This window comes from Crassostrea angulata, chromosome 1 (assembly GCF_025612915.1).
Source record: "Crassostrea angulata isolate pt1a10 chromosome 1, ASM2561291v2, whole genome shotgun sequence".
Classification (NCBI taxonomy): Eukaryota; Metazoa; Mollusca; class Bivalvia; order Ostreida; family Ostreidae; genus Magallana; species Magallana angulata.
This window is the reverse complement of record NC_069111.1, coordinates 17466190-17487658: the sequence shown is the minus strand read 5'-3', so window position 1 is coordinate 17487658 and position 21469 is coordinate 17466190. Positions and strand designations below refer to the sequence as shown.

Below are 21469 nucleotides of genomic sequence, written 5' to 3'. Positions count from 1 at the left end.
AATGTCCCTCAGTTTAGCCGAAGATGTCCCCATACATGATGTATCTATATCCACAATCTGAGTACAACAGCACTATAACAATAGCTGTGCAGAGGCTAGCTGTAGGCTACAGAGGGAGCAGGAAGGGGAGAGAACTGAAGGAGCACCTACCAAGAGGAGCAAACGGTTTAGCAGACTTTTGCTGAGTGGTGTGTGGTGATCTTGTGGAGCCTAGAAACACAGAACAGGAACTCGGTCATCCAAGAAAAATTAAAGCCACTGCACTGATTTAAAGCTTGATCAACAAGCCACATCAATGCAACACACTGCATTCAATATATGTACAGTATAAAGTATATAGCTTGATACACATTACACAAAAAAAAAATCATCATTTGAAGCAAAAGTCTTATGATAGTAAAACTTGATTAAGTCTCATATTGTGCAAGCATTTCAAGTAATAAAATATATTTTCTTCGAAGATTTCAAATTTATGTCATTACAAAAAAACCAAAAACCAAGCTTTTCATTATGACTTTTGACAGCAGCTACTATTATACATATTTCTACTTAAAAGAGAAAAGTAAAATAAAAATATAAAAACTGCGAGAACTGAAGCAATATATAGGAGATCTTTAAAGCCGGCTAGTTTCCTGAATGTCATATATGCATAAAAATATATATCGAACATGAATATTCTGCATGCAGTCCATATTGAGTCAAATATAACATGTAAGTCAGACTCTTCCAAAATAAACATATAAACCCACAGATATTGATTACAGTTCACAAGATATAAACTGACAACCAATCATATTTCGAAGTCCTTGATTTATGGAAGTCCAAATATTGATTGACAATAAACAAAAAGAGTTATAACAGCAATGGTAGGAGGGCCTAACACCATGATTCTGGTATAGATTCTATACAGGGCAGAGTGTGTGAGTGAATTACCAGGGTCTGATCTTTGCTCAAGCACCTCTTCATCATCTGAAGCTAGTAAACAAGAAATCTTGACAATATATCAAATACACTATTAAGATCGATTCTCTCCCTTTAATGTCTGGAGATATATATCTATAGATACATTTACCTGCTGTCAAGATCAGTTTTATGTACTGTGAAAGATATTTTCTATTTTTTAAAAATCTTTTATCATTCGGTTGACTCCTTCTAGTAGAAAACAGTCAAGTATCTAGTTTATCAACTATTGATCATCTAATCAAAGCAATCTTGGATGGCAACATCTGCATTTATATTCAGTCCTCTATAGTGTCAGCTGAAATTTATCAATATTCATTGAAAATGATGAATATACAATTGGAACTTTGAACATACCGAAAAATTCTGACATGGTTGTGCTTGCAGACTGGGCAATGTCTGTCAGTTCATTGCTGAAATGGCTGAAGGTGGACATCAGAGAGTCGGGGGTCGAGGTCCTCTCTCCCTACACACAACATTAATAAAATGAGAAAAAATTGTAACACAGGTCATTCCCTCTACTATTACAAACAATGAAATCTAATTCATTTTGCTCAAGCTATTTGTATATTGCACAGGTAAAATGTAATTATATTGCACAGGTTATTCAACCTGGATTTTAGTAATATCATCCTATTATGAATTAGGAGCAATAAAAGCTTGAAAATAAGTGATTACTTCAGTATAATGAATCAGCACTAAACATTACATCTTCATCAAATAATATATATCATATAAACACATTATCATTGGACTTTTGAAAGAAATTTAAGAGGCAATAAATGATAACACTGTACTTTGACAATCACTTCACTCCTACAAGTAACCACCATTACCTTTGGATTTGGACTTGATCTGGTGCTACCATTGTCCTTCCTAAAATTAGGAAGTCCTAAATTTTCTGGTCCTCTATTCCCAGTTGTCAAAGGTTTCTCATAGGCCTCGAATGCTGAGTTCAGACTCCGAGTCAGGGGCTGTAGAGGGGGGCGCTTTGGCAGCTCAGGTGTACTGTTGTTTGAGCCTACACTGTCTGGTCGACTGAAATATCATATTGATCTTAAAATGTCTGGGCTTATTTTGCTCTATTGAAAGGTACCATGCTCTGTCTGACACAAATACTTGTACATTGATTTACATATGACAATTACATGTTAACAAAACAGGTAATGTACACTCTTCGATTACTTTTTCAGTAGATGTCTGAAATTATCAATACTCTGATAAACATCTTACCTTGTTAAAGCATTTAGAGTGGGGGTTACATTTCCTGAATCATATCGAAACTTCTCTCCAACCAACTGAAACAATTCAGAAAAAAAATAAGACTTAATACTTAACATATTGAAGATCCAATATTTTATTTTGAAAATGCATGATTTATACATACATGTATTATATGAAACAATATATTACATGCATTCTACCTTCATTTTCTTCCTAGTATTATTTTTTTTTTGGATAGAAAATGTATTAAGTTATATCATCTTCTGTCCTTCAGAGATTAAGAAATTCAAACTTTAAAACTTACAGTACTTTAAAGTGATCTATATGTGGTAAAGGGTACAATTACACAAACAAATTGAAAATCATATCAAGGAACAACCAATGATCATTCAGCACATACCTCCACTGGGGGTTGACCCCGTGACCTATTGACCTCCTCCTGACCCGGGGGGTCTTTGCTGTAGGTGGGGCTAGATGACTCTGAGCTGCTGAGATCGCTCTCTAGCATGGAGAAGGCGGAGTCACTGGTGGTGACGGACATCTCTGGGAGCTGTAGTTTGTCCGGGGGAGAGTAGATCTTGGATTCGTCCACTGCCAGGACCTGGTTCTCAGGAACAAATGCTGAAAGACATTCAAAAACCTTCATCATTTCTGGTGCTGGTGTGCTTTATTTTCATACATTTATCAAAACTGCAAGGCATATTGTTCAGGCCAGATTGTTACTGCTGGCTATAACTGCACATTTCATAAATCAAATGCTGCAAGAGACATGTTGTAAGGGCTCTTAATTCATAGCATGCTTTATTTTGGTTACCCTAATTAATTTTTACAGTTTATGATTTATATGTTGCTCTTACAATTTCAGGTACCAGTCATTATAAAACAATGTTCAGAAGTCTTCTGTAAAAGTATATAAACTTAATGTAAATGATGATCATCTCACCATCCATTTTTTTCTCCAGTAAAAAAAAAAGTAAGAAAATACCAAAGATGGATTGCTCGATTGATACATATCAACAGGCATGAATCTTTGAAAAATGACCATTAAACAGGAGATATTTTTTTTTAAAATACACTTCTTATACAAAAAAATCCTTTAGAACGTCCCTGATGTGTGCATGTCTTTTCTCATATGGTGCTTTGTCATGCCAAGTTTTCATTATCTCTTGCTCCAAAGCAATAATAAAAGAAAACCTCAAGCTACAGGCACTTAGGAAAACAGCATCACATTCAATAAGAAATCATTCATAAACAATGAACTGCTCTAGCTTGTTAGAAGAAATGCATGCCCAAATCAATTCAAACACTGGCACGATGTTGGCTACCTTTCAATAAAAGCATTTTCTTTGTGTGTTGTCAATTTAGAAAATGCTTTATTTATTATATTTCATTCTGACCAAATTTTCAACCCACTTCAGCTTTATTTAGCTTTGGTATATATTCAAACAAATAATAGATATCTTACTATTAATTTCATCATTTGATATCAACTTTTTATTTAAAAAAAATGATCTTGCAAATAAACAGGTTGTTTGTTGCCCAGAAAACAAACATTTGAACATAAGCCTAAAGGTTACATTTTACTGTACAAAAAATTACTAAAAAAAAAGCAATGTTAAAACCCTTTTCAATTGCATTCTGGTAATGTATTTCTTAATTCATAACATGTAATAACATCATGATTTTAACCTACCTGCTATTTCTTAATATCATATTTTATCATATTTTTCTGCAAAGTTAATTAGCAGAAAATATCATAATTTTATGACAATGCAACAAAGGTAGCCAGTCCATCATTTAACTAAAATTGTTCTGAACAAAATATTTACAACCCTGAAATAATCAACACAGATGCATGCTGGTATAAATCTATGAAAATGATCCGTAGATGATTTGCAAAGATTTATAGTTTGGGAAAATATCCCATTTTAACTCTTTTAAAATGATCAAGAAAGTTTAAGTTCATTACATATCATTTGATCTATAAATTAACAATCTTACTTTCAAACCATTACATGCCCACAGATACTTTATGTAATTTCCACTCTTCAATTATGATGCATCAAGGTTAAAGAAATGTACGTTTAATATTTTGATGCTAAACATCATAGCTTAAATGAAGCTTATCAAAACCGTATAAAGATTCAGGTAGGAAATCGCTCACCCACACAAAGGCTCAAAATAAATGAGAAGTAAATGAAGTGAGAGAATGTCATTAAGGTTGTCTGTCCCTTAGGTCTCAAAAATTTCCTTCCAAAGATAGTCTGCATTAAATATACCGGTACCTAGCAGTTGATAATGATAATGGAAATAATGATGTACTGTAAAGTATTTTAAGCCAGATGTAGGCATCTAGAATATCATCATTTAGAAGCATTATCAGAATAAGTACTGGGTAATAAGAAACAAATTGAGTATAAAAAAATAAAAATTTGATGAAGAACAATGCAACCAAAACATTCAGCAGACATTCAATGCATCAGATTTAAAGTGGGATGCAGTTGTCAAACATTTCCAAGGGACAGACAACAGTAAAATAAAAAAATTGATTTGTAAAAAAAATGTGGAATTGTGGTAGAAAATTTACCACTTCCTGTCACTTCTGTCAAAATAGAAATGGTGTCCATTTGATTAGACTTCGAGACATTTTTGGTAAAAATTCTAACAACACAAAGCAGCCTGTTTGATCAATTCTAATCACAAGGGGATGATAGAGACTTTGTTGTAAAACAGTTCTCAATTAACAGCCAACTAAAAACCTTTCTTCAACAATTAGAGAATTACCAATTCAAATTTACATAACTGTAATTTATAAATTTGTGATGCAGTATCTTTACCAAAACATAAAAAAAATAAATGGAGATGTAAAATAATCACATTACATCCATTGGTTCTTTATCAAACAGGTTGCCCTGAATTTTGCTTTGTTAAAGTTAAATTCAGAACTTTAACAGCAGATAATACTTTACATGTAAAGCAATACAACAAATGTACAACTTTGAAATTTACATATGTTTTTTACAGTAAGCTGTTAAATACATGTAACTAGAACTTTTGCAGCATAGCACATTTTGATGATAAAATACCTGGAGTATCGCCGTCTATTTCACTGTTGATCATATCCGTGACGTAATCGCTGAGGGAAGAGTAAGAGGAGCTAGTGCTCTCCGCCCCATCACTGTCACTCCCACTCTCATCTGTCAATCAAACACAAAAATCTATTTACCAGCATATCTATAAGTTTGTTAAAAGAAGTCCAAAAGCAGTTACCCCGTAAAGACCATTCAGTCAATGAATTCATTGTTAAATCTGACAATAAATTGGAAAACTTCATAAAATTGAAATTGAATTTCCTTACCTGTTGGGTTTTCATCACTATAGATACTTGATGATGAGGTAATAGCTGTGCCTAATGAGGACCCATCATCATAAACTCGGAATTCTATTGGCTGGAGCTGATGGGCGTACCACTTTGGTTTGTCCCCAATCAGAAGGGGGTCGTACACTGACGTCTGTACTCGAAGAAAGACTACATTCTTTGGACTGAGCATCCACTCGGCAAAGAACTCCACAGCCTATTGGACATAGAAAAATCATGTGTCAGATTTTGATTGTGAGTTTCTAAATCAGGCTATTTAAATACAAATATTCTAAGTTAACCATGATCATGAATTGTATAATCATGTGAATACTGTATACAGGGTTATTTTCGACCCGTGTTATTTTCACTCTTTAACACGTACTTGCAAAGGGTTTTGCCCAGTCTTGAATTCGCCCAGTTGCAGTTGTATTTAAAGAGATATTAGTTGTGACATAGAATTTACCCAGTCTTATATTCGCCCTATGACGAGGGCGACAGGGGCGAAAATAAAACAGGGGCGAATATACCCCTTTATACAGTAATTTAACCCCCCCTCTCTCTCTCTCTCTCTCTCTGCATATCAAAACAATTAGGGTTTATTTTATGAGGTTAAATACTATGAATAAATTGATGGGAAAACTTTCAGAAAAGGACACTGACCTGAGTTCTGGAGAGCCTGGCTGTGTAGTGTGTCCGGACTGGTCTGGATTTAAGAAAGCTGTACATCTGGAATGCCACTACAGGACGTGGATAGAGGCGTAAGGTCCGGGTGTGCTCAGCGAAATTACCCAGGGTATTGGACGAATTCAAAAAACGAATCTGGATCAGAAGAAAAAGTATCTCATATCCTTTAACAAATTTAAAAATTCCAACTAGAATAATTTATGAGCAATTGATTTAATCCTACAATGTACATGTCCATAGGTAAAGCCTTTTTTAACAATACAGTAATTTTAATTTTCAGAAAGGAAAAATTAATAACAAATTAATTGATTTTAATGCAGTATTCAAGGAATTTGAGGCGGGAACAAAATAGTTATAGCTGTTGTTTTTGTTATGACTTATGGTGCATATTGCTCAACTAAAATAAAAAGAATATTTGTTTTGATGACATTTTAGAAACAAAAAAAAACCCTAAATATTATCAGTAACTAATAGCAAGTATGTGTGTTGAAGCAGACCATATCACCTTATTTTAATTTTATCTTACATACATCATATTGAGAGAAATTCTTTTTCTGAACATACATCAGACAAGAAGCAGTGAAAGATATAATCAAATTTTTCTTTAAACAAGAGGCCAATTGGCCTTAATGGTCACCTGAGTAGCATATAACCCATACACAAACTTGTCGAGGAGTCTCATATATGCATTTAATTAATTAGGTTTCATTCTGGAGAAGAAAAATTATAAATTTGTAATGACAACCACCTCCCTGCCTGAAATCTTTCAAAAAGAACTGTGAAACCTATAATTTTGGCGAAAAACTAAAAGATCTGGTCTATAAAATCATGAATTCAGTTTTCCTTTCAGGTGTGTGGGAGTAAAGAAGATAATTTTTTAACATTATATGCATTAACACGCCCTGCCTTAGAGTCAAAACCCATACTCCAGGGGAAATGAAAATTAAAATTTCAGTAGAGGACTTCCTGGTAAACATAATTATAAGTCAGTTTTTAATACAGATGTGTGAGAATAGAGAAGAAAATGTTTAAACATTATATGCATTAACACTATATTGCCATATTGCCCCCCCCCCCCCCCCCCAACCTCATGTCCTGAACCCCTGACCCAGAGGCCATGAATTTCACAATTTAGGTAGAGGAGTTAGCGGACATCATAACCATTTATTCAGTTTTTTGCCCACATGTGTGGGAGTAGAGAAGAACATTTTTTAAGATTTGATACATTTTTACTATATGACCATATTGGCCCCACCCTAGAGCCTGAACCCCTAACAAAGGAGTCATGAATTTTACAATTTTCGTAGAGGGCTTCATGGACATTATTACCAGGCATTTAGTTTTTAACAAATATATATGGATCTGAAGTAGAGAAGATTTTCTAAGATTTAATACATTTTTACTATATGGCCATATTGGCCCCACCCTAGAGCCTGAATCCCTGAATCAGAGGCCATGAATTTTACAATTTTGGTAGAAGGCTTCATGGACATCATAACCATGCATTCAGTTTTTTCCTCACATGTGTGGAAGCAGAGAAGAAGATTTTTGAAAAATTGGCTTTGTTTGCATATTTTGCTCCTCCCATGGCACCCCAGGGGTGGTAGAGCCATGAATTTCACAATTTAGATTCTTCTTGCCATGGAGATGCTTCACACCAAAAATGGTAACGATTGGCCTGGTAGTTTTCAAGAAGAAGTTAAAAATGTAAAATTGTTAACGCAGGACGAAGACCAATTGCAATAGGTCACTTGAGTGACTCAGGTGACCTAAAAATACTTCAGTACACTTACTCAATAATCTTTAAATTTTTAAGCAAATTGTACTCCTCACAAATGTTAAAATGATATTAGGGTTTTTATTATTTACCATTGCAACTCTAGTAGCCACATCCACCGAGTCCACATCATTTCCATATATAAGTGGATTGAATCCAGTCTGAGAGGAGAAACTTTCTCGCCGTTTCCAGGTATCCGGATTCTGAGCTAAAGCATCCAGGTTTTTTATTGGTTGAGGAGTCATGGACATACTTGCAAGAGCCTTGATAGACATAAAAGATAAATTAATATATAAAGGAACATACTGATTTCTACAAAAGAATGAAAGCTTTTAAATTAACTACATTTGTATCCCCAACCACTACATACCTGCTTAAGGTGATTTCTCAGGTGTGTTCCTTCAGGTTCAGGAAGGGGAGGTAAATCTTCATTTCTCCCTATTGTCATCTGTTAATCAAGCACAAGAAAATTATATTTCCATATAAAACCATTTTTTTCAACACCAGATAAATATTGTAAAAAGGAATATTTTTAGTCATAAAATTATGTATATTTGAAACCTCAGACTTAAAATGATGAACTATTCTTTATGCAAATATATGGATGTTCCTCCATTTACCAAACTTAATACATGTATCACAACAGTTTGTGTCCATGATGTCTAACTGTTTGTATGGTAAACATTTAGGGGAATATCAAGTCATGAAAAATATGTAGTATTGCATGAAATATTCAATTCTCTAACAAGGAAGTAAAATTCAAATCAATCAATCAATAGATCAACTGATTAAAAATTACAGTTGCACGAAAAATAACCCATTTGAGAACTGTTTAAACAGTTGTACACGTCAAGATCAGTGAGCAAAACTAACAAAAATCAAGGTCATAATTTTTTTTACATTTAATTTCTGCTTGATAACAATTGATAGTTTTTTGTACATTTTCTCCTTGCGATATTAAAATTACCATAAAAACGCATTATTTTTGTTTTTTAGTGGCTGCAGCTTTTAACATAGAGTAAATCTATTGATTTTCCCTCATTCTGACTACACAGCTCTGAAGCTTTACTGTATAAATAATGCTATATTTAATATCTGTATTATTGTGAAAGAAGACCCTATATGTTAAAATGCTTTAGGCTATGGTATCTTTATCTGAATACATGAATCAACAAATGTCAAATTCCTTCTCTTTTTTATCTTATTATTCTTCAAGGATTTCTTTCATCTTTTGTTTCATTTACATTGAATCTGGTCATTCTCTGATTTTCCAAGTTTAATCAAAATCGTGAACTTTGAGGACGAATAACAAAAAGATATTTTACAATATAAATTGAATGGTTTGCTTAGAGAAACTCTATCTTCATCTGTACATTTTTGTGTGTAGCATATCATCTATTTTGCAATATTTTTATTTAACTGAGCCCAATCATGATCAAATCTACTGACTCAAAGCTCAGATTTATCTTAACCTCAACAGTCATCACACAGCATTTTCTCCATAGTTAGTGATATCAACTGAGAGGATCGAGAGAAAAAACAAATAAAACACAATCTTTTAAATCCACGTCACATCCAGTTGCAGACAGCCAGAAAATTCCTCCTCCTCTCTCTTTTTCTTCCACTTCTGCTTCCATAAATTGATCCTGATTTGGACTTAAATAAGACCAAACTCGGAGATCAATATGGACCAAGCAGGCAGACTGTGTAGGACGCCAGTACAGGGCAATCAACCCCCGTGTATTCAGCGGCCGGGGTCCTTAGGGACATCTCTCTTTTATAAACAACTAACCAAATTCCCATCTGTTGCACATCTCCTGTGTCATGCATATACATACAAGTCTATGTATTGCAGTTCAAAGCAACTGTATTGATGAACATAAAGCCAGTAATAGATCTTGTTCTTAGGGGTTTGTTCACCTCACAAAATCCCCAATGCAGATAAAACTGAATACAATATTCAGAGCTTATAATATATATTGGTACTTAGGAGCCAAGAAATTTTCCATACCTTACCTTCCATACCTCTTATATTTCTCTTTAAATATTAATTATATTTCACACTGTAGACTTATCATATTTAGCGTGTACAATATTTGGTGGGAAATGATCTTTCAAAAAGTAAGCGTGAATTTGATGTTATTTCCGAATTTACCAAATTCTTATACATATTATACAAGAATGGTATTTAGCAATGTACTTGATTTAGCATGAACGGACGGCTTTTGGTCAAAAATGCTAAAAAAAAAAAAAAAAAGAATACACAGCCAAATGTAAAACTTTTACAGTGTGTGAAGTGTTAAATTTTGAACATGGAAACATACTCACACACAAAAAGTGTTTGACATGACTGACTGATTCGATTTTCACAGTGGCTAGTGAAATTAATGAGTGGTTATCAGAATCAATACCAGTACACATTATACATGCATGTATTAAGCAAGGAGAAACTGTTCCAATCATCCTAAGGGTATACGTTCCTGTGATATCTAGATTGTAATTATCCTTCTGAAAATTTTTTTTTTACCAAGTCTGAGAGTAAACCCACAGCAGAAAAAACTTCAATATTTTTTCCAGACTAATCTCCTGGTTTTACAGTCCATTATCAACTCTTTTATTGGAAGATTATAGAACAAATACTATAATTATATTGAAAAAAAAGATATCCAACATTCATACAAGTTTTCAATCAATAATTGAGACAGAAGAACTCTAGAGCACACAGTACTTCAAAAGTTAAAATTGGCCATTAATTTTAATTCAATGTTTTTCTTGTTAGGTAATGCCATTCACATTCGTTATTAATGCATCTTTATGTCAAGGGAGGAAAAAACACCTCTTTTTTAAAAGTCTAAGCTTTAAAACACACAAGTATATTGATCAACTTCAATGATTCCTGAGCAAGATAACAGGTTAACATGCACATGAAACAGCAAATTGAAACCATCACTCATCCAATAACTGATACACCTGTCTCGAATGTAACACAGAAACACTAGCTTATACCAAGCAGGTCTTTGTATAATAAAAAGCTTATGAATCCCAAGGAATTCTCTTTGATCATGTATACAAAGCACATAATGCCTGTAAGTACAGTCAAGTTATACAATTATGATGCAATGAAATTCTAACCCTGTTGGAGTCTAAATCCACCAGCCAGACATCATCCGGGAGCTTGAAGTTGTTCTTGTATGGCAGGAAGCTTGCTGGTACCCCGATGATGAATGGAGTTGGGGCTAGAAGCAGCTGCAAAATCAAATGGAATAAATTACCTATATTAATACATGTACCGGGTATATCATGTTCAGTACATCATTTACATGATCACGAAATTCTACGCATCATAAAACTTTTGTTTTGAGGCAGAATGTCTTTTGGGGATTTACACAACTCTTTTACATAGTGATCAATCTACAGGAATTCTCTAAACTAATGTGCCTATAGTATGAATAATTTGCATGCAAATAGTTGCAAGTAATGCCTTCAACATATTCTTCGATTAAACAATGGGCTAAACTAACTTGTATCTACCATAATTATAACACAGAACCAAATTAAAGAATAACCATAAAGGCAAAAATAATGTGGAAATTATAACGCTGACCAGAAATTGGCCAGACATTTTTATATTGACTGATCTTGTCTGGCAAAGAAGTTATGATAAAATTTGAAGTTTCAGACAAATTATAAAGACATTGTCAAGAGCAGACAAAGTGAATATGCCTCATCTCTCATTTTGACAGCTTTTTAAGCCTAATAGTTCGATCAGTAATAAAAAAAACAGCACCCACTTCTAAAAGCTTACCCGCTTCTACAGGGACAACTTTGAATTGATAGCTTTCGACAGTTTTACATTCCACGTTCATCACAATTACTTTTCTTTACAGTAGAGTACTTCGATAACCCTGTCTTTATTGCACCACTCAGCAGACAACCTTGTGTAATTAGTTGCCAGCTTTTGTAAATCATGTGATACAGTTACTGCAGTAGATCCTGATGATAGTGATCAGATACAGAAGCCAAATCACGTTTTATGTCTGCCCACCTCGCAATACAGCTTTTCATTCCCTTCTGTGATTATAACTCATTGCTCGAGACCTTTCAATTATTGAAGCCCTGAGGATTAAAAAGTTGGAGTTTTACTTCACCAAAACACTTACTTGTTCTGCAGAGGACATGCAAGTTGGCAGCAGTGGAATCACAGGGAACATGTATTCTAAGGGGTAGAGCATGGCGACAAAGGCCATCACGCTCATGGAGAGGGCATTGTAGTCACGAGACTGCATCACAACCTGAAACCAGGAAAAACCAAAATGTTTCAAATATGTGAGCAAAGTTAACGCATACATGTAACAACAAAATATGTTTATATATCATTTGTACAATACCGTTGACATTTCTCTAAAAGAATTCATTAATTTGAACGTCTTCGCTCCTGACTTTTTCAAAAACCTTTATACAGAACACACGATAGGTTACAAGAAATGACCATCTTGTATGCCTCTGGAAATTAATACATAATAATAAGATACTTGAGGTTCAGTGCTCTGTATGTCATTAATCATGTTATACTGCTTTGAAGATTTCCTGAATGCTGACTGCATGGCTCTTATTAACCTAAAAGGTTCTTTCCCTTATATGGTTTTATACTGTATATAGTTGTTTACCTTAAACTGTTCTTTACCACTTTATCACGGATCTTTACTCTATATGGCTCTTTACCTGATATGGTTCTTTATCTTAGTACACAGTTCTTTACTTTCCATGATTTTAACCTGATATGTTTCGTTACCCTATATGGTTCTTCATCTGATATTTCTTTTCCTTACATGGTTTTTTACCTGATATGTTTCGTTACCCTATTTGGTTCTTTACCTGACATTTCTTTACCTTACATGATTGTTTATTTTACCTTATATTCCAGCATGATGGCGGTGAGCACCTTCAGACAGGTATCCACCCCCAGCAGCTCCAGGGGGAGATGGAGGGGGAAGTCAATCAGCGAAAATCGGGTGTGGTCAGGCAGGGCAAACAGGAGAGGGGCCTGGAGATCTTTTGGCAAAACTTGCACCTGTCAAGGAAATACAGTGTGTGTAGGATATATTATATAACAAATAAAATAGTTGTCCACTGATATATAGAGCTTGTATTTATATCTGAATATCTACACTGTTATTTATTCATTGTAAATTACTGTGGTTTCATTAATTTTCGTGGGTATCAATTTTCGTGGATTTTCTGAAAACCACAGTTTCAAGGATACATGTACGTAATTCCGTGGCCAGTGATCCTATCAATACAAAATGTTGGTTGAAATTGAACTTCAATGAACATTTAATTTCGTGGATCAACTTAACAACGAAATCCACGAAAATTGGTATAATATTGATGAAACCACAGTAAACAGAAGAACCATTAAAACCCAAATACTAGTTATTTCTGGTACATAAAATGTATGCACAAACAATATTGTGCTCATAAAACTAATATTTTACAATCAATTTTTTTCTGGTTCAATCTGCTTCTTACAAAGGCTTTAGAAATGCCAACAAAGTAAGAAACTCTGAAAACAGTTCCACAAATAGCAACAGACCTAAGGCACTGATACCTGTTTATGTATAGATTATGTGTACTAGTTAGCTTCAGAACATTACAGAAATAATGATACTTGTTTTATTATAGTACACAAAAAATGTTTTCATCAAAGTACTTTTACTAGTTCAGTACTGAACAGGAGGCTATTAGCACTGATACATGTCCTTGAATGTAGTACATTGTACTACAGGCTGATACAGGTGTCCTCGCACCTGTACTATTTTAGCGAACATCACAAAAATACACCGGTACATGTTTATATATAGAACGTATTAAATCTGTGAAAAAGCCTAGATCATGAGTAACACATTCACAGCAGAACCAGGACAACTTAATCATCTATAAATTATCACAAAATGCTTAAAGTAGCACTGGATATTATATGATACCTATGTGACAATAATGGTCCATAATGGACTAATTATGAATTATTTATTATGCAATATTACCGCTTGTCATCCGGATCTTCCGATAACAGCATATAAATGAGGAACAAGATTTATTGATTTGAAATGAGTGTTAACAAGACTGGTGGTGTTTGGCATTTCAAATGTAAAACGAATATTTTCTATAGCCATCAAACATGATAATATTATCAGCAGATTTTGAGTGCAGTGATGCTGATTATTCATATGATTCATTAATGGTAAATTGCAATTCATATTAAGGAGTTTTGTTGTTTTTGTTCTAAAAGGTATTAAAAGTATAAATATCATCGCCCACATGTATATTAAGTCGGGATATGCAGGCTGGCTGTTTCTTTTATCCCATTAACTTTATTCTGTCTCCATGTTTTTTTTTCATATGTCAGCATGGGATTTGATATACAATCTCAATTTTTGTGTTTGAAAGTGGGGGATTTGTCAATACACGTATTAAATTGTAATAAAGCATAGAAATTACTCTCTCATAAATCAATCCTAGGTGCAAAACAAAACGAATAAAACTAAGATGAAGCAATCTATCCTTGACATTTTCATTCATATAATCATTAGCTGTGCCTCATTGTGTTAAACTAATATCTGAATATGCAATCAGAAGATTATATTCTCTAGCTTGTATGCATCTCACATAATAATGGTAACAGATCTATGGGTTACTTGTTACAAGGAGTGGGGGAAAATCTGAATATTATATAACTGAGAATGACAGTTTGTAACTTTGTAACAAAGAACCAATAAAAATCCCATATATTTACATAATCCAACTTACATCCTCTTAACCAAACACAAGTATTATCAACAAGCTAATGCAAGCATCATCAACAATAAAATTACCTCCACTCTGGTTTTTCCAGGAACTGGTACAGGTGCACTGAGAAGTCTTAGCACCCATGTCTCGATTTCCTTGACCTCATGCATCACCAGCCCGGTCAGGTTATCGGTCCCTTGTCCCGTCAGCACCCCCCACACTGTGTCCCTGAAGCCAACAAGATCTATCATTAGTTTCAATCATGGTGCAAATTCAAAATGTCTAATGCATAAACTTAAAGATTTCTATAGACAGTGAAAACATTATATGATATTTGTGTTGGATTGATTGTACGTCTTTTCACACAGTGTTTTATCACCATTGCAAATCAGGATTGCCAATATTGTGTATTAACTTGCAAAAATGTTTAGAACATATTGATCATGTTGATAGAATAAATGCTAGCTAGCTTTTCAAAAACCATGCACATATATAGAAAAGGTTTAGCCAATTAATGCAAAATTTAACATTTGAAGCCCCCATACTAAAAATTGACAACAAAGCCCCCCATATTTTAAGATGTTAATTGCATCAATGAGAAGACAAACTCACTAAAATTTATGAAAATCTTGATATCCAAAAAACTTTGCAATTAATCCACTTTATTTTAATAAAAATACTTATACTGACAAACGCGATTAGAATAAAAATTAAATTTATTATAAGTGCCAATTAAATGTGCTTTATTTGAAAGTGATTAACACTGATCCCCCAACATTAACATTACACAATATACTTCAAGATATTCTTGATATATGTACAACCACACTGAGGTATGAGATACCTTAGTGGTATTTTTCTTTCTGAAGGTAACAGCAATTCAGAAGTAAGAAGAAAGTTTTTGTCAACAAATCCTCCATTTCTGAAGATTTTACCATTCAGCCCAATTTCACAACAAAAAGAAATACTATCTATTAATAGCTACTATTACTACCATGAACCCTTAATGTTAAAGTTTAATGGCCCTCAAATCTTCAACTAACATATACAAAGATCAATATTCAATGTCAACATGCTAGCTTTATAGCCCCTGGCAGTTTACACCTACACATGAATACTTTAATTCACTATATCCATCGAACTTGAAAGCCCGCATTGAATAAAAATTTCTTTTTATACCCGACATTATGAGGTCACAAATTTAAATTCACTTATCATTATGAAAAGAAAAACTATCTAATCGTTAAGTATTCCTGGCTATAACTGAATGCTTGCTTTAACATGGGATCTATAATCATGAAGAAAATTTAAACCCAAGACATTTTGTCATGCATTATTTAATTAAAGCTACAACTGAGAGAGAGAGTTCTTAAATTAATATTTAATATATGAGACCTGCAAAAGCATTGGTAAATGTAGACATCCCTCCCTTGTCAGACACATATTTCCAATATGATCATCAACATCCCCTGATGACCGGATCATGGACTTTATATAATCACCATGTGACTTCAGAACTGTCTACATTATTGAACATAAAGCAATATGAGCTATCAACTGAATGCTTGCAGATTGTCTCATTATACATATAGAGCATAATTATCTAACTTCAGAAGAATATTTTGTTCACGGCCATTGCTAAGGTACACGTTGCTCTAATCTTGCTATGTTACAGCATTAATTCATATGACTGTCTCATTTTGATTTACATTGAGTGGTGCCTAATCCCACTCACTGATCGAAGCTGTTTAAATTGAACAGCAATAGTTTAAAGATTCAAGGTAAAGTTTGGAATAGACGATTAGTTTCATATCCCATATGTATAATTATGTTCTTGATATTAAGTTATCAAGTTAAATCACATTAAAATACATAACAGCTAGTCCACACTATTTATGACTATCTGAATACATATTAATGAAAGTGTTCACTAATTAAGCCAAAACATTACATGTTTTAACTTAACTCTTATTTCATGTATCGGTATAAACAATGCATTAAATTTGTAGCCCCCCCACGAGCCACATTTAATCGTCAAATGATGAGAGACTATCTGTTTAATTTATATTTTATAGATTTTCACCAATGTTACTAAGGTTTAGATATCAGTATTACAAAGCCAGTACAAGTTCCATCAACCTTATGCCCTGAAGTCTGGTCAGTGGACATGGTTCAATATAAACCTGTAGGCAGCAGATAGGATCAATAGTGATCGACAAGGACTCGGGATAATGAGAATGCTCCTTCTACAACAGGGCTTAAGTTCTCTACCCACTTCTGCAAAGAACAAGGCTCTGGGATTCCTACCAAATGTTCTCTTATTGATCATTCATCAAGTCTAATTTTAAAGGCAAAGACGTCCAATCTATTGCTTTTTTTCTGGTTTCAAAATGCAAGCATTGTGTGTGTACGTGTGTGTTGGAGGGAAGGGGCTAACTGAGGTCCTCTTTGAACATGTCAAATATTTCTGTATAGTCAGTTTTATTTGACTTGATTTTTCAATTAATTTTACATTTACCTACAATATGAACGGTTTTAATAAACTGAAAACTCTATTATGAAATTGAATGAAATTGTGAGAGATTATTTTAATCCCATGTTAAAATCCCTTAGGGTGTATCATACTTTTGTTTGCTGTTCTGTAAATGCATTACATCTTGAAAAACTGCAAATAGCATTTTAAATTCAATGTTCCTACAGAAATGCATGTACCCTTTTACCCTTATTATTTGTTTATGTATTAGATTTTTGGTTAATCATAATAGATACTTATGCAATATATATAAAAAGCCTCTGAGTAATAAATACAGCACATTCAATGTTAACTATAGTAATATGGTTCTATCCTCTAATATATATCATACAATCAATGTGTTAATTATTATCTCTCTAAAGATATATTGTCAGTTGTTGATATGGGTACTTTCTACATTAATCAAAATCAAAGAGATTTTACTATGGTAAACCTGCATGCAGACATTCTGCAAAGTTATTTCATGTTTCCATATATATACCCTTAAATCTTAGAATAAAATTTGTGAATGTCTCTTGAAATGTGTTCTTCGTTTTACCAATAAGCTTTAGGATTACTACATAAAAGTGGAATCTATGATCATGATGATACAAACAATTTATTGTTTGTTTTGTTTAAATCATAGAATTAAAAGACATTATCAAACGTTTCTAAAGATCAACGATTGTTAAGTTTGTCCATTCCCTACATACCTTGATATTGCTTTGGAACCTCCTATTCTTTTTGTACAACTCCTATCATGGCAAGCATCTATAAGTTTACGTAGAATGAACAAGCATTCTCGGAATGTTGAGAAGAAAGGATGATGGGTAACGATACACAATGATGTCAAAGTATTGTTTCGAACACGATTAGCTGTCTTTAGTTTTCGCTTGGTTTTAGGAGATTTCCGTCTTTCTTGGTCTGTATTTCCGTTATCGTCTGCCCAGGATGCACTCAGAGACTTTGATTTATCTGAGGACTTCCGTTCTATGGGTCTGAAAAAGTTCACACAAATTCCGTATCTAACTTTTCCTGAATCTTTCTCTGTAAGCGTATACACAAAAGATGTAGTCTCTCTAAGACTCATTCGCTTTGGTCCCACACTGATGCATCCTTCGGGCTGGCAGAAAAAGATGACATCAGGTGACAAGGGGAAATCCTGATGATCCTCTAGGGGATACCTGCGCAGAAGTTCCGGGGTTTGGGCTACATTGTTATTGTTATTTGGATGCCGGCTGCCCACAATCAAAATGTAGTCCACTAACCGTGGACAGAAATATTTATCCATCATGGTGAATTGTTACGGAGTATTCCAAGTCATCAAGTCATGGTGTGCATATCTTTCATTTGTTTGATTAATGGAGTTACAGTTCAGGTAAACCATTTCCTACAGGTAGATGACACCCTAGAAAATAAATTCATAAATTTACTACCGATTTATGTGCAAATGAACGAGCTACACATGTAATAGCTATAATCTTGAATACAGTTTAAAAACATCTCTATTGGGAATCTACATAACATGACTGATGTGAAGTGTCCGGCGTGTGTTTCTTGGGAAAGATATCATTTAATCTGACCAAAAACTAGGCTGTTATTCTTGTGCATGATTTACTTATACTCAGTATTCTCAGTGCATTGCTATAAATAATTACTGAAGATAAAAAGTGTTGGTTTCACTTTCAGATGTGCGGTCAATAGTGTGGCAGATTTTTGGACCAGGTGTGACAACAGAATGCTTGAACTAGTCTAATAAAAAGAAACAAAATGGCATTTCCACCAGTCTCCATTTTTCTATTGAACATGACATATTCTCCTGATTTCTCTGCACTTGATTATATGTGTAATTTATTAAGGAAGCATACATTTTAGAGTTCATAAGAAAAAGTTTAGATGTGACTTTCCTCACCATTGATGTTAATGATTTAATAATGCTCTTGTTTAACTGCTTTGCAACTTCTTAATGCAACTATTCATTTTCCATTCATTCTAAATAAAAATTAAGGGACACACCTATTACACGCCTTCTTATTGCATTTGCCAGTCATATTAAAAGCAATTTCTACAATAATTGATATATATATATAATTCTTTTACAATGAGGTGCATCAAAAGATGAAATTAACTACAACATTTGCATTTTATTGCATAACAATTGACAATGCTCTGTTCATTAATCCTCATTATTTCCGGTGGTTCAGATGGATAAAATTGCCATAGCAGCTGCTTCCGAGAATGTACATGTGAGTATATTACTGTTAATTTGTTAAATAATTTGAAGACACTATATCATGTTTGTAATCGCCAGATATATATCTTGGATGACTCAATAATGACAGCATAATAATGTCTGCTTGTACCAAGCAAACTAGATTTGTACAAATTTATCAATTATAAAAGTACTGAGAATGCATTCTGGTGCAATATGTCACAAACGTTGAGTTAAAATAAATGCCTCCTGGTTGCAAATTGTAACACCTTGCAATACATCTGTATCACAAGACTGATATAGCTTATACTGAAGATCAAGCTAACAATCAAAGTAAGACATTGGCAAGTTTGACATAACATGTTTTGTAAGATAATAACAACACTTTTGGAATCCAGTAGCTTTAAATGTCAAAATGACAATGTATTGCAAAACCCCCCAACTACTCAAGCCAATTTATGAATCAGCCCAAAATAAGAGAGCACAGCTGTCTGTGATTTAAATTTGGAAATGTTTGAAGAAAATGCTTTTAAAAGGGACCTTCAACGTGGCTCAAAGTACTAAAATTACTGAAATTATATAGTAGCAGTTTAGGTTTGCACCGGTCTGAATCAAAGTTTACGCGCCGGTATTACAATATATTAATTTTGCAAGGCCATTCATTTTCATTGCACCAAATCATGTCATTTGAATCACGTTGAAATCAACCTGCTGTTAGTAATCACATAAATGGAGACATATAGTACACTCAGTGACTGATTGATTAAATTTTACACGGCTGTCAAAGATAATCAATGGGTTTAATGTTAATTAACGAAGTAAATTTCAGTCATTTACTGAAACGATTTGCCATTTTTATCTGAGACAACTGCAAATTAAGTGTAACAACAAGGAGCGTCAGACTTACCTCTGCGTCATTTTCAAAATGACGAGTGGGATGGAATGGAAACGAGATGCATGAGCTGCTGAAATCGATCGTCGTCGTATGATAAGCAGCCATTGACGTCAACAACAGAACATGGAGCGCCATCTAGCATGTGAGTTCTGACAAGGGAGTTAATTCTTGAAATTTTCATGTAAATATACTTCAATATATTCTTGTTTAGCAGCTATTCAACCTTTGCTGATGTATTTATTAGTTTAATACGGAATCTGAAACATGTTAAAGTATAAAAAAAAATCATTTTTAAATCATGATAAATGTTCAAAGTCATATTTGAAATAAACATAATTATATTTTACTGCTTTAAAATTTCCAATATAAATAACACCTTCATACAAATCTATCAAAAGGAGAGTAATTGCGAGATACAACATCGGTGTAATTGTAACGACTTAAAAAGTATAGTTCGAGAAAAAGCTAGTCGTCATCACCAGAGACATAAAAATAACATTTATTTATGTCTCTGTCAGCACGCTGCAGAAAAGTCCATAATTATATTACATAGGCGTCGGAAGCAAATTGAAAGTGGGGGGGGGGGCTAGACTAATCCTCAGAAATATTGAGAAAAAAGTAATTCCCAAAATCATGGAAATCCTAATCCGTGGGGGGGGGGGGGGGAAGTATGTATACCTATACTTCCAAATAAAAAATTACTTACCCAATTTTTTTTCTCCAAAATCATAACATTCCTAATCCTAATCCGTGGGGGGGGGGGGGGGGGGGGGGGGGGCTAGTATGCTTCTGAATCTAACCTCTCAATCTTTCAAGGTAAATTTAGGAACAATAATCTTTCCTGCGAGAAAAAAGTGGGGGGGCTGAACCCTCTATCATGCTATATTTCTAATGGTAAGGTATAACTTTGCAAAAAAAGTGGGGGGGCTAAGCCCCCCTAGCCCCCCCCCCCCCCCCCCCCCCCGGTTCCGACGCCTATGTATTACACAATAAAACCTTAAACAACGGGTAAATCGTTTCGAAAGTCCAGACATGTGCAGCGAGGGAGGCCCCCCCCC

General features: G+C 34.0%; 1 protein-coding gene across 8 annotated transcripts in view; it reads right to left on the bottom strand.

Moving 5' to 3' along the window:
* LOC128169548 (MAP kinase-activating death domain protein-like) overlaps window positions 1–20547 on the bottom strand; it is a 39169-nt gene extending 18622 nt beyond the window's left edge. For 4 of the 8 annotated variants that reach the window (XM_052835669.1, XM_052835675.1, XM_052835704.1 and 1 more), the window contains exons 1-18: window positions 20424–20547; window positions 18018–18712; window positions 14879–15020; window positions 12919–13077; window positions 12167–12298; window positions 11139–11252; window positions 8377–8454; window positions 8099–8269; window positions 6206–6364; window positions 5543–5759; window positions 5271–5381; window positions 4772–4786; window positions 2585–2805; window positions 2194–2258; window positions 1797–1998; window positions 1318–1426; window positions 934–975; window positions 151–210 (exon numbers count right to left, since the gene is read on the bottom strand). In XM_052835669.1, coding sequence (XP_052691629.1) covers window positions 151–210; window positions 934–975; window positions 1318–1426; window positions 1797–1998; window positions 2194–2258; window positions 2585–2805; window positions 4772–4786; window positions 5271–5381; window positions 5543–5759; window positions 6206–6364; window positions 8099–8269; window positions 8377–8454; window positions 11139–11252; window positions 12167–12298; window positions 12919–13077; window positions 14879–15020; window positions 18018–18598 — 2578 coding nt within the window. In that variant the 5' untranslated portion in view covers window positions 18599–18712; window positions 20424–20547. The remainder of the gene's footprint in view (window positions 1–150; window positions 211–933; window positions 976–1317; window positions 1427–1796; window positions 1999–2193; window positions 2259–2584; window positions 2806–4771; window positions 4787–5270; window positions 5382–5542; window positions 5760–6205; window positions 6365–8098; window positions 8270–8376; window positions 8455–11138; window positions 11253–12166; window positions 12299–12918; window positions 13078–14878; window positions 15021–18017; window positions 18713–20423) is intronic. The other 4 variants (XM_052835678.1, XM_052835709.1, XM_052835686.1 and 1 more) reach the window with 3 other exon arrangements.
* Window positions 20548–21469: the final 922 nt, after the last annotated feature.